Below are 13,960 nucleotides of genomic sequence, written 5' to 3' on the forward strand. Positions count from 1 at the left end.
TATTCCACTGGTTTTAGCAATTCGACATTTTTTCTAGTGAGCCTGGGATTTTTTTTTATGCCTCAAGGGTCATATTCTGCACTGATATGAGGCACACCCATATTTTCAGGGCTCTACAGTCATGCCATACAAAATATTAGTTCAAACTTGATAAAAGGAAGACCATGATTGTGGAATTTATTTTGTGCTAACATTGTCTTGATCAAAGGGCTAGCCTCTCAGCTGGGAGTTTGAATCAGTCAAGGCAATGCATGACCCACCCAACATTTTTGTACTCACTCTGTATTCAAATGAAAAAAAAAAATAAAGTTTAACATTTTGACCACTTTATTTATTGTGCGTTTTTTTTTCCAAAACTAAATTGTGCAAATCCTTACATGGTGTATTGGATGTGGACATAACCCATTTCATTTCAGAATAAAACATCAGTGTAAAGATCACAAACAGTAAAACTGTTCAGACTTAGAAACGCTATTAAACTTTACTCACGGTGTTAACATTGTAAAACGAAGCTGTCCCTCAGCCCCACACCATTAGAGCAACAAATAAATGTTCAGAACCATGCCCATATTCTAATTCAGCTTAGGAGAATCATGGTGGAGAAAAGCCCTGAGAAGTCTTCTGCTGCCTCACTTTGCCATGTCCAAAGCATTCCATAAGTACAAGAAAAATGAAGCCCTGTGAGTGTAGCTTGCACAAAATTTAATTGGATGCAGTCACCACTGTAGCAACAGTCACAGATAGGGCTGAAACTGCATCCTTAGCTAATCTTCCCATGGTAACAAAGTCTATAATGAGTAGCTAGGCGGGCTTTGTGTTGTATGTCACAAATACACAAGCGTAAGCATGACATAAAGCTGGGTGTTTCCATGAGAATTTCTTTTGAAAGCAAAACCCCTACAGAAAGCCTGTTAGGAAGAAACCCTGAGAAAAAACTTAAGAGCCACAGTCTTCCCTCTGCCAAAAATTCTGTTAAGATATACTGCCTCGAAATCAAAAATTGTGCTGAATGAGCAAAGAAGTGGTCAAAGAAAAAAAGCAGATGGTGTAGGAAACATCTTCTGTCCCCCCTTGATGCTCACACACTCGGACACACACACACACGTATGCAGGCTGCTCCCTCCTGCAAGAGCTATGGATTCCTGACTACAAATGTCAAGTAAGGTTCTTCATGGTAATGCTACCTATTCTCCATGTTGACAGATGGCACAAGTTCAAAAAGTAGTAATTTACCCTTCTTTGTACCATGATGAGCAACTCTGTCCATTAAAACAATTATTCTTTTTACTTAGTGGATTTAAAAGCCTTGGCATAACTTCAATGTGATTTTGGTATGATTGCATATGCAGTAAAGCAAAAAACGAACAAACTAGGCCAACTTCTGAACTCTGTGTCCCTAAAACCACTGGGAATTTTGTTTAAGCAACGGGTTCAGAATTTGGCCCTGATGAAAACAAGCTTTAGCAGCAACATGAGCTGGCCTCAGCACTGCTAGTCAAACCAGTGATCTCCCATGCAGGTTCTGTTCCACTCCAGGCCACAGTTCCAGCACCACTCAAATCTGCACTGAGGGCGAGGACATTTCATGTGCATGCAGCCACCTGCAAAATAGCAACAGAATGGCTTCGGTACTTGGCAAACACTTAGAGATGTTAATCAGCAATTAAGAGCATTAAAATCGACTTTCTTAGACATTAATTTACCAACTAACTAAATTATTTAATAAAAGAAAAGTACAAACCTGAAGAATATTTCCCTGGGCTTTCTAAAACTCGCTACTCCTCTCTTACTGGGCTTTAATGTGCTTTTTTCACTTGAGGGACTGCAGGGCTAGGTGGAAACTAAAAAAGACTATGCTAGGGATAGGGAAAAGAAATGATAATCTGTGGCATCTCAAAGCAGTCATGGAGATATCTCCTCAAGGTTACTCTATACTAGTCCAGCTGTGAGCCATAAGATAAACAAAATTAAATTATTTTTTGAATTTGGATTCAACAACTGCAAGATTTGCAAAGTTAGTAAATCAGAAGGTACAGGCTTTGGTGTCTGACTCCTGATTATACAAAAATGACATTAATAATTTGATTTGACCTTTTTAGTATCTGAAGCAGCCTTTGATCATATCAATGCTTCTTGCATGTTGGGTTTCTTACTTCTTCATACCATGACAGCAGCTTTAATTTCTCTGCTCACAACCTTGATCAAAAGTTTGTTTTGTAATATATAAAACATTAACATTACAGAAATACACTTCAAATGGAAATTATGTTGCTTACCACACAAAGAGATCTTTTGTATAATTCAAACTGAGAGAAAAGCATGCAGTATGAAGAAATGCTGAAATGTCACCTTGGTTTGACTCCAAATGGTGATGGGGGAGATACAGGGAGTGTGTGCTCCCTACTGTTCGAGCTGCTACGCTTACAGCACCTTTTTTATAAATGCCACTCCAGAATGTTTCTCAGAAGGCAAAAACAAACAACAACTGGTTTGTTAAAATAGGCCTGTCTGCTTCACCTGACAGAGAGAGGAAACTACTTGTGATAGCAAGGTATATTTGTCAGTTTATATCTTTGTGTAAGAAAGGCAATGTGCCAGAAAGATTTTTATCTTATTTAAATGTAAACATACAAATGGCCAGCTTCCATGTTACAGTTTATTTAAAGTTTAGATCCAGTCTTCTCCTACAGTTTCGATTAAGCCGTCACTGGGTAAAACTCGTCTCAGTCCTGGTGCCCTCTGTCAAACATGTGCCCTCCCTCCTAAGCTACATAAATCATGTTATTCTCTACTACATGGCAGCTGAGATCAGCAGTCAAGAGTGGAGAGTGCCTCAAGCAACGTGACCTAAAGCTCTGTGAGTACAGCAGTCCTCTGCGAGATTTGGATGTGTGTTTAAACTCACTCGGACTGGGGACTGAGCTATGGGAAAGTGTTTCTCTCTTTCACTTCAGCTATTACAGGAAAGTTATTGGCATCCAGAAACTACAGAAAAGTTATTGGCATTGTCACTGTCCCCTGTAAAAGACAGTGTCCATGGAACATTTGTGGAAGGAAAGCAGAATTATTCTTCTGAGTGGAGTCAGTGTACTCCTCCCAAATGAGGACTGCTGGCAGACCTCAGGTACAGTTGTCAGTCTCTTAACTGCAGCTGTACGTAGGCAGCTCTGAAGTGCTTCTTTAAGTTTACAAATGGCAGCCTAGAAGCTGGCACATGCAGTACCCATGACCAAAGAAGAAGGCAAACACTACACCATTTAAGCTTCATGCTTTAATTTGCAAAGTGACAGAATCACTGAGGTGGGAGTGACCCTTTAGAGATCATCCAATCCAAAACCCACTGCTCAAAGCAGGGCAGCTAAAGTAGGGTGCTCAGGATTGCATCCAGTTGGCGTTTCAAATGTATCCTAGAATGGAAACACTTCCTGGGCAACATGTTCAGTCTTCAACCACCCACGCAGTAAAAGTATTTTCTTACGTTTAAATGGAATTTCTGTGTTTCAATTTGCGCACGTGGTTGTCTGTTTTTCAGTGGGCACCATGAGAAGAATTTGTCCCTGTTTTCTTCACTTCTCCCATGTCTATTTATTTACACAGTTCTTTTTATAATCTTTGTAGTCCTTCATTGGAATCACAGACTCATGGAATAGGTAAGGTTGGAAGGGACCACATTGAGTCAGCTGGTCCAGCCTCCCTGCTCAAGCAGGGTCATCCCAGAAGACATTGCACAGGATTGTATCCAGATGGATTTTAAATATCTCCAGTGAGGGAGACTCCACAACCTCTCTGGGGAATCTTTTCCAGTGCTCAGTCATCCACACAGTAAAGAAGTTCTTCCTCATGTTCAGGTGGAATGTCCTGTGCATCAGTTTCTGCCCATTGCCTCCTGTCCCATTGCTGGGCACCACTGAGCAGAGCCTGGCTCCATCCTCCTGGCACCTCCCTTCAGATACTCACAGACATTGATGAGGTCCCCTCTCAGTGTCTCTTCCTGAGGCTGAACAGGCCCAGCTCCCTCAGCCTTTCCTCATAAGAGAGATGCTCCAGTCCCTTAACCATCTTTGTTACCCTCCACTGGAGCTGCTCCAGGAGCTCCAGGTCTCTCTTGTCCTGAGGAGCCCAGAGCTGGACACAGCACTCCAGATGTGCCTCACCGGGGCTGAGCAGAGGGGCAGGATCACCTCCCTTGAGCTGCTGCCAGTGCTCTTCCTGCTGCACCCCAGGATTCCATTGGCCTTCTTGGCTACAGGGACACAATGCTGGCTCACGGATGCTTGTTTTCCTCCAGGACCCCCAGCTCCTTCTCTGCAGAGCTGATTTCTAGTAGGTCAGCCCCCAGCCTGTGCCAGTTCCTGGGGTTATTTTTCCCCCAGTGCAGGACCCTGCATTTGCCTTTGCTGAGTTTCAGATGGTTCCTCTCTGACCATCTCTCCAACCCATCAAGGTTTTTCTGAATGGCAGCACAATCAGCCAATTCCAGTGTGTTTCTAGCCTGCTACCGTGGCTTTGGCATTTTGCATTACGAGGCACAGTTCTGACTTGGGTCAGGCTATAAGCAACAAAAGGTCTTTTCCTGCTCATGGTTCAAAATAAAAATTATAACTGCCTTTATTTCCTCTTTGATTTTTACAAACAACTTCCTTAAGCATTAATGGGACTTGTGTGAATGGTGTCAAATAGGGATATCCTGTTTGTGACAAATGACAACTGTCTGTAATTTACCAGTAAAGATTTTGTAGCAGAGTCTGAGAGAAAGTAAAGGTCCTACCACTCCTTCAAGCCTAACCAGAAGGGGTTTTCTATTTGGCTGTGCACAAGCTGTTGAATATAAATAGTCACCATTATAATTTGTCTATCTCTAATCAGATTAAAACTTCTGGTTTTCAGTCTGTTCTACAAATCTGTAAATAATTTTTTGACCCAGCGTTCTGTTATCTCTCTTCTGCTGCCCAGCTTGCTCTCTACGCTATGCCAAGTCTTGTCTCACCTTCCCACTCTTGAATTCAAGCTTTCTTTCCTTTTCTTCTTGTGCTTGAAGGTGTCTCCCACTTTCCATCTGCCAACTGCCTTCTTTTCTTTCATCAAACCCCAGATTTCAGGATTTTGTCCTATTTCTTCGAAGCCCAGTAATATTTCTGCAGTGTCACTGCTTGAAGTGTTCTCCCCTTGCAGTTCATAGTGCCTTATTTGGTGTTTTCAGTGTCCCATGTGAATGCCACAAAATTGGGAATCATCCTCTAAATGTTTGTATAATATTTAGGCAATCATGCTAATGTATTTTTATTAATTAACATAAATACAATTAAGTCTTGGAACAGCATTAACCTATAAAGTATAGCCTATTTACCATTCCTGTTCTTCATTTTAAACATCCCAGTGCCAGCAGATTACTCTTCTTCCTACACGGTAAGCGTTGATTAATGCAAACTGTTTGTCAGGACTCATGTTGCTTCCTCTAACATGCTCTTCTACCATGGGCATATGGCTGAATATGCCACAATCTCACCTAAATCTCACCTTAATCTCACCTAAATTCAGCCATATACTGTGTAGACATCTACAGCAGGACTAATTCTTCACAACTCACTTTTAGGTGTGATTTTTCTGGCCTACATCAGACATATGTTCTGCTTCATCGTGACATGAGTTTTACCCTACAAATGCCTATTTTTCCCAGTGACAATGGAAAATCTAGACAACTAGCTGGATATCCAGTCATATGAATGCTACATCCAATGCCTCATTTTCCCTACCTACAAAATACCAGGGCATTTTGTGAGGCTTAATTCGTGGTTTTAGAACTAAGTGATTTAGGCTTAGTGTTTTCAAGATAATTTAGATGAAGTGACACAGGGAATTATTCAAGCCTTTTGTGCTCTCCCCTTCTTGGAATAATATTATGCATATGTACACCTGCACATTCATGCTTTTATACTGTAAAATGAATTTTAAAAGACAGTTAAGTACAAGATATCTAATAAACTTACCATTCTTTTCTACTGGAATATTGCAGTTGGGGCATGGCTTGGTTGTCTTCTTGATTGTTTCTCTAGATGCTTCCTCCCATCGAGCCTGCATGGCTGCATGTTCATCTACTACATACCCCTGCAAAGAGAGAGAAAAGCACCTGTGGGCACATTACTGAAAGGTTGCACTGGGATATGATGTCTGCACTGAAGTGACAACCATTTACCCACAAGAAACAGACAGGAGTGACTGCAATGCCAGGTAGGCTGGACTTTGTGAGAGATGCAGAATTTCTGCTTCAAAACACAGACTGTTTTGTCCCAGTGAGCACAGCACATGTGCTGGGTTACATCCTGAACTGCAGGATGATGGGGTTGGTGGCAGCAGCTGAAGCATGTGCCATCCTGGAGGTTCTTCCTACATCCAGCAGCAGCACAGGCTGCATTCTCCCCACTGCTCCCTGTCCTGAGAGGTGGGCAGAGCTCTTGTCGGAGCATCAAGCTGCGCTGCAAATGCAAAAAGACAGGTAAAGCAAAAGGGAGGGTGAAGGAGGAGTCAGGTTAACCCAGCTGATAACATGACATGTTAGGTACCACAGGTTTGATTCTGCTTCAGGAATTAAAGCCCTTCTTGCAAGAAAAGCAAAAACACCAAGAAAGTGCAACATTCAGTAACGCAGGATGGTGGGGTGCCTGGAAAGAAACAGTTTTTCATAATAAAAGTGTACTCCGTTGTATCGGAGGTCTGAGTTTCATTCCAATGTAACTCTATGTAAATACAAGAGGCACAAAGAATAAACATAAAAATTTTGGGAAAAAAAGTAAAAAAAAAACAACTAATGAGCAATGAAAGCTTCCCAGACAGAATGACACAGATGGAAAAAGTCATCATGAAGAGTGCCAAAGGGACTCCTGTGTTTGTCCTATTTATGACTGGGACAAAATTATATAATCTACACAAGTGGCCTATTTGGCTGTTTCCTAACTAAAATGATAGTACAAGGACAAAAGAGATGGCAGTGCCTTGGGTCATTTCCATCACACAAGGTTGGCAACTATGTGAATAGTAGCTATAACCAATATACATTGGTAGGTACCAGCCTTGAAACTCTGCTCTCTCCATCCATAATATGGTTTCATTCAAGCCTGTGGGAAAATGATGAACTTAAACAAAACTATTTAATTTATAACAATTCCTAAAATTTCTTAGTGTATACCTTCTAAATACATATAGGCTGTTATGTGGATAGACTTTTATATTTATTTAAATGGATAATTTTTAATTTAATCTTTATTTCTAGTAAGACAGAAAAAGGAAATTGGCCCAACCTTAAAAAATGCAACAAAACTGTAACTCCACTTGAATTCTGGTCATCTAGTATTGTTAAATGTGTAAGTTGTGTCAGTGAGTAATGCCTAGATTTTAGTTCTTGGCTGAAATGACCTGAATTAAAATGGAATTACAAAGACCAACATCTGCAGAAATTTGTTTCCAGCTCATCTGGTGGCCATTGCAATATGCATTTAAAGAAAACCAAACCAGAACAACAAAGCAATAAAAAATACACACTGTCTTCTTTTGATCAGGAAACCTCAAAAGTATGTGTTTGACATTATTTATTTTACAACCTACATCAGTCTCCTCAGTCTGTGAATCTTTTTTGTTGCCCCTCACTTAATATTCTTCAATTTGCTTATCTTTTTGATGTAGAAGTGAAAAAAGTGAACAAAGTTTTCTTATCTGTATCCCAGAAGTGACTTTTACTTTTGGCTCTCTGCTTGTGGAGAGGGAACTCAGCCCTGCACCCTGCTGGATTATTCAGCGATTCGGCAGAAAGATGACCTCTATACAACAGCACATTAGTAAGGTCTGGGAAATAGAAAAAGCTCCTCAGGCTAATAGCAAAGAACATAATCTAGTATTGATTTTTCAACACCTACATCCTTAAGGAAAGATGACTTTTGCAAGCAATCTGAGCTACCTCAGAGAGGCAGATCAGGAAAGTGGGGAACACTTAACCTGGGCCTCAGTTTTTCCTGTGACAGAAAAAAGATATCTCGGTTTAATGGGAACACATTACTTAACATCCATACAGATGAAAATCACTACAGCAGTGACAAAACATTGCTATTCTTTTCAGAAGAGCTAAATGAGAAGACCAGCAGTGTTTTTAATTTTTGTAGTCAGTCCAAAAGGGCTTCACAGTGGCTCAGTTTTTTCAAATAGTCCAAGTCCAGTGTTTTAATACTTGCAAATACACTTTTTTCCTCCATCTTTATATCTTTGTTGTGACCTTATAGCAAAGGACACTGAGGCAAAATTTCACATACCAAATTTCTAATTTTTTTTGTATAAACAGTTTTGATCTTAGTTCTGAAAACAATACAAACTTGGGAGACCTTAGAAATAACTAAAAGAAATTACTTCCAGCCACACACATGCAGTTCACCAAGAACAAATTGCAGAAAACAGCAGTGAATTATTATTTTAGTATATCCCATTGCAAAAATTCTAGCATGAACTAGATGCAGCATGATATTTCAGCCCATTTGAGCTGAAACATCCCCCCCTATGCCCAGTCTTGCTGAATACTAAGCTAAAAAATTCCAGCTGCATGAACCAAATGCAGAGAAATGGCTCAGTGATGGAGTCCCTTTGATTAGCGAAGAAATCATAGAATCTAGATCTATGAGCCTTCAGTGTTCATGTGCTTTATTTAGTGCTCCACACCCAGTGATGGAAAGCATATATTTCTCTGCATTTTTTTCTTCAAACAATAAAGAAAAGGTGTATGGCAATTCTTCATTACCAGTGTCTATTTAAATTATGTTCTTACATCCTAAACTATCAAACCTAATCTCCTTGACAATGGCCTATGTAATACAGCAGGTCTGTCAAGCAGAGGGGTCACTCACTTCGTGTGTTCTGCCTGGTCTTGGATAGGAAATTCAGAGATGCTCCAGGTGTGCATCACATGTGCTGAGGACGGGAGTCTTTGATCACTTCTGATGCTCACTCAACACAATACGCTCTAGTTTCCCAGTTAGTATAGAACATTTGTCCCAGCACTATTGAAAAGCTACTAGATTTCATCCATGCCACTTCATGAATAATTTTTTTGATTCTCAACTGTGCTGCATATTATGACCAGGAATGAATACTCATACATAACAGCAAGCTACAGTAAGAGCTGCTGTAAGCACTATTTAATATCCCTCCTGCAGTATTCCATTAGTGAGACAGGAGGGAAATTTTGTCTTATTATCTCTGGGTCACACTGAAGGATATAGATTTACTTCTGTCTCTATGCTGAATCTTTTGGAAAACCTAACAGGGATAAAGAGACCACAGAGACTGCTGAGGACCATACAAAAATACAAAAACATGTACATGGAAAGCTTTCTTTGCAGTTAACCAATATAATGCAGTACTGGAAAAAGATCTACAGGGACAGAAAGCATCTTGAAGTAGAAATCAAGTGTCCTTCTCAGAGCAGCATCTCAGTCAGGTAAAAGAGTACACATCGACCTGTCAGTAGAACTACACTGAAACAAATGAAGTATGTGTTCACAGACAGCAACTAAGTAGTACCATCTAGATTAAAAACATTCATGGCAAAACTTCTTGTTCAAAATATTGGAAGTCTTAGATATCTAATGTTAAATTTTGACGTCCACCAAATTATATACTGCCTTATTTTAGCACACGTCTTTTATGATTGTGCTTATTTTGCCTAGTGTAGAAAACATCTGAAAACTGAAGACCCTTAACTCAGAGTAGAATATGCAGCTGTCAACCTTATTTGTGCTTTGCTTTAGTGGATGTAATTTCTGCATTCCTGCTTGCTTGCTCTTGGTGCTTCATTCCTCCCTGATAAGCAAAAAAGCTGGTCATGCATAACTTAAAAAAAATGTATCCTAGTGCAGCTTTCTTTAAATCAGAAATACATTTTCTTTTGATCAGAAATGCTTGGTTTTAAGAGAATTTTACTTGTAAAAATAAGCTTTTTTTTTAGGTTAATAGAAATATGTAAAATTATTTCACTTTATGTGAAATACAGAATTTTAAAAAGGTTTAGATGTCTCAAACCAGAAAGTATTACTTATTTTCTAACAAGAATATGAGAAAAGCTATATATAATTGAAAGCATTTGAAAGGAAGACAAAGAATAATTCATTGCACACGAGCAATGTTCAGCCCACCATAATATTTAGCCCACTTGAGCTAGAGCTAGAGCTCTAAGCAAAAGCAGCCTCAGTTGTTGAAGCCTGATCTACAAGGCATGGTGACAGTCCAGCTTAAATTTATTTTGTCTTCTTGGCTTCAACAGGGCTGTTTTATGAACATGATCACATGAATTAACATACTGTCATGTTTAGTGGTGCTTTTTACTGCAGTTGTGGGGGTAAAAATAGCAGATGACTAGGGCACTAGATAGGCTAGAGTGTTTTGGAAGAAAATGGATTATTTGAGCCATTTAAGAGTCAAAATCTCACACAGAGAGATGTGCATAGCTATGGGACTACTGCTCTAGTTTGGAGACAGATTTAGGCTAATCAAAACACTAAAATGTGGCTACAGATAAGGAACAGAGAAGATATTCATTGAAAGAGAATGTTTCACACACAGGAAAAATAGAGGTGCCAGTACTACAGTAATCTAGTTAAATCCACATGAAGCATTGTGTGAGCCAATTTGTCTGGTGTGCCTAGGGAATTCTGACATAAAATGAAAGAGCTGCTTTGTGATGACAGCAACTAGGATATACACAGGGTCTTACGTTGGATACAAGATGAAAGAGTGCTCTGGTTTGGTGACACTGCACATCAAGGTTCTCACTCTGTGTGTTGCAGCCATTCATATAATGAATTAAATTCAGGTAGATGGTGAATATTGAATTTGCACTGCTCTAAAGCATAAAATCTAATCTAATACAGGTCATTCTTATATAACTGTTTTCCATGAGTGGAATAAAGAATGTGCCTTCTCTTGTAAGTGAACACAGCTGAAAATGACTGTCAGCTTAACCTCATAAACAAAAGCTGTCTGTCACATCTTTGTTACTTTATTGCTACCCAAAATAGGAAAAGCTAAAATTCTCCCTTTATAGTTCTCGTCTATTTCTCATTAGACGGGAAGTTAAGACCTCTTCTCAGATTTCCTCCAGTGCATCTTTATTTATAACACAGAGGTTAATTTTACAGGACATTTCCTGGTTATAGTTATTTTTCTTGCTCCTTTAATTAGGCACCTGTAGGTTGAAGTGTCCTGAGCTTGACATTTTGAATATACCAAATACCATATCGCTGAGCCTCAGTTTCTTTTTCAGTTATTTAAGATATTTTAGAAATCAAGCTAGGTGTGCCATTTCTTGTACAACCATGTTTTATTTAACTTTTAAAATTGACCTGCCTGATGGGGGAAAAAAAAAAAATCAATGGCCTAATAATAGATATTCCACATTTCATACTGTGACTCAGGACTCAGTGAAAGATATTATGTATGATGAACCTTTTCAGTAGCTTTCCCTTAAAATGCAGGGAAATAATTAATGTATTTTGTGGTTAGCATTTACTATTTATCGTTTAGATTATCATTAGCTGCTTCGAGACCAGGCTTCACAACCCTACATACTTGCTGGAAATACACGGCATGAGAGGTTAGAAGCTGTTCCACGATGGAAAAAGAAGCCTGGCAGGCAATGCCTGTACATTTCATACCCCCTACTGTCAACTCCGAGAGCTGCACACAGGAGACGATGGGAGGAGAAGATGGGCTGGAGGCCCAAGTGATCTGGGAGCTTCTGCAGGAGCTACATTACAGCAGCCTTCAGCAGGATGCCAGGGGCTGTGACAGGTTTTCCTGCATGTGTGTGCCTCTATGTTGCACCTGTGCAGCAACAGACACGTCTGGGAAGTGATGCAATGGGTCTGCTTCCAGCTGATCCTTTGCCTGGGACATCGTGCCTGAGTCAGCTTTGAGCCCAGAAACTCTGGTTAGGGTGCAGCCAGGGCCCTGCAAGCGTGTGCTGATGAAGAGGATCAGGTTTGCCCTGACTCAGCTGAGGCACTGACTGCTCTGCTTTTGCTTAGGTCTGATAGGTTCCTGGACTGACAGGGGTGCTGGATAAATTTTATAGTGCTAGTTGCAGAACAGCAAAGCTATTACCTACAGTAGCTACCTGAGGACTGTGAGGGCTGAGTCCCAAACAAGGAGCAGCTGAGGTTTGATTTGAAGGTGTTGGGTCTGGGAAGGGCTTTGGGATTTGGGTGACAAAGGCCTCCAGCTTAGGGCTACAGCCAGGACAGACAGGTTAAGAGTGAAATTGAAGTTAAGTTTTACAGCACTAGCTATACATTTACACCGGAAGAGACTGTAGATGAACGTTTAGAACATGTATCTTTGTGGCTCAGTAAAAATGATGTTGTTGTGTCTTGTAAGAGACCACAGCCTTTGTGCCAAGCCAGCACCATGAGCCTCAGGACCCATCAGGCTTTATCCGGACTTGTCTTGGCATGCCCTAGAGGTTTGGTTTGGCATGTGACAACAATTATTTAATGATCTGATGACTGTTCCCTATTCTGCTTTTGCTTTAACAGTTCCATGTATTTTTGTAACTAACAGGCAGCAGTGACCATTATGGGTACTATTGGGCAGAACGAACTGTCTCTGACCATACAATAACGTGCTATGCAGAGGAGTAAAGGCATGGGATGATAGAAGAGGCCTTGAAAGCAGAGGCACAGGATGATATGGGAGGCCCCAGCAATAAAAAACCACTCTCAGGTGGTCAGTTACCCAAATACAGCCTTGAAAGATAAAAACAGTCTTGAGGACAACAAAGAGAACAAAGGCATAACTGACTTGGGTAAAACATGCCAATGTTGGCTTGTACATCAGAGAAGGAGTCTGTTAACAAACCCATAAGACTGACTCCAAGCAGATTATACAGTAAGAAGGAAAAAAATCCTTTAATATCAACATCATGCTCCTTCTGGTAAAGGACTTACCATGCTAGCCCATTCCAGACTGCAGAATTGAGCCTAGAACCCAGAGAAGCAGTGGAAGGTTAAAAACAACACAAGGGAAATGGGTGTTACCTGAAAGTTTGCATATCCTTTATTTTAACTATGTATAATTTGAACTATAAGTTCTAGTGTTATTGTAAATTGACTAAAAATACTTCATTGATTAGCTTTCTAAGACTTTGATAAAACTAGCAATACATTTTTTATTTTGCATATACAGTGAACATGGTCTGAAATAAACACCTTCACCAGGTAATGAGATTTTCAATGTAATAAAATGGCAGAAATTTACACAACCTAGTCTGTAACCCGTGTGCAAGAAATGGGTAACAATTTTTAGCTGCATCAGCAGCTAAAGATGAATGTTTAATGAAGGATTTTGCTGGATTGTATGAATTGCAGGGCCAGACTTGCTAGAACAAGCTGGAATTAAGGCTTGAACTAAGACTAGGTATGTTCTGACAGGATTTTTAAGGAGTTTGGGTTGGAGCTTGGAGCAGAAGAGACCACTAGGTAAACTTTAAGAATTTAGACACCACAGATGTTTAGTCTAGGATTAGGTTTACAGCTGTTGCTTGCCTATCATTAATGGCAGAACTTGTTCAAATGAGAGGAACTAGATTTTTGTCTGGGTTTTCTACAAAGACTGCCAGACTGGTTTATGGAATGATGAATTAGACATCAAATTTTTTTTTAGGTTCGCACCTTTGAATGCAGGTTATAGGAGGTATTTGTGTACAGCTGTAACTATAGAAATCTATCATGATGTTTAATTTATTCTCTTTGCTAAACTCACAGCAACCTCTGAAAAAGCAAACTTGCTAAAAAGCAAGCTTTTTATAATTACGCACTCATTGGTTTGGTAGGACAAGATAATCAGCAGCTTCTTGGAGAATGTCCACAGAACCATCTCTAAAACATATTCTTTAATAACATGTTTCATCCAGTTTGTGTCATGTTTTTTT

General features: G+C 39.9%; 1 protein-coding gene across 2 annotated transcripts in view; it reads right to left on the reverse strand.

Annotated features, from left to right (window-relative positions):
* Positions 1-390: 390 nt before the first annotated feature.
* PRKN (parkin RBR E3 ubiquitin protein ligase) overlaps positions 391-13,960 on the reverse strand; it is a 699,935-nt gene continuing 686,365 nt past the window's right edge. For both annotated transcript variants that reach the window (XM_082276720.1, XM_082276719.1), the window contains 2 exons: positions 5,988-6,105; positions 391-1,601 (listed from right to left, as the gene is read on the reverse strand). In XM_082276720.1, coding sequence (XP_082132846.1) covers positions 1,492-1,601; positions 5,988-6,105 — 228 coding nt within the window. In that variant the 3' untranslated portion in view covers positions 391-1,491. The remainder of the gene's footprint in view (positions 1,602-5,987; positions 6,106-13,960) is intronic.

This window comes from Coloeus monedula (genome assembly GCF_965178545.1).
Source record: "Coloeus monedula genome assembly, chromosome: 2".
In the NCBI taxonomy this organism is placed as follows: domain Eukaryota; kingdom Metazoa; phylum Chordata; class Aves; order Passeriformes; family Corvidae; genus Coloeus; species Coloeus monedula.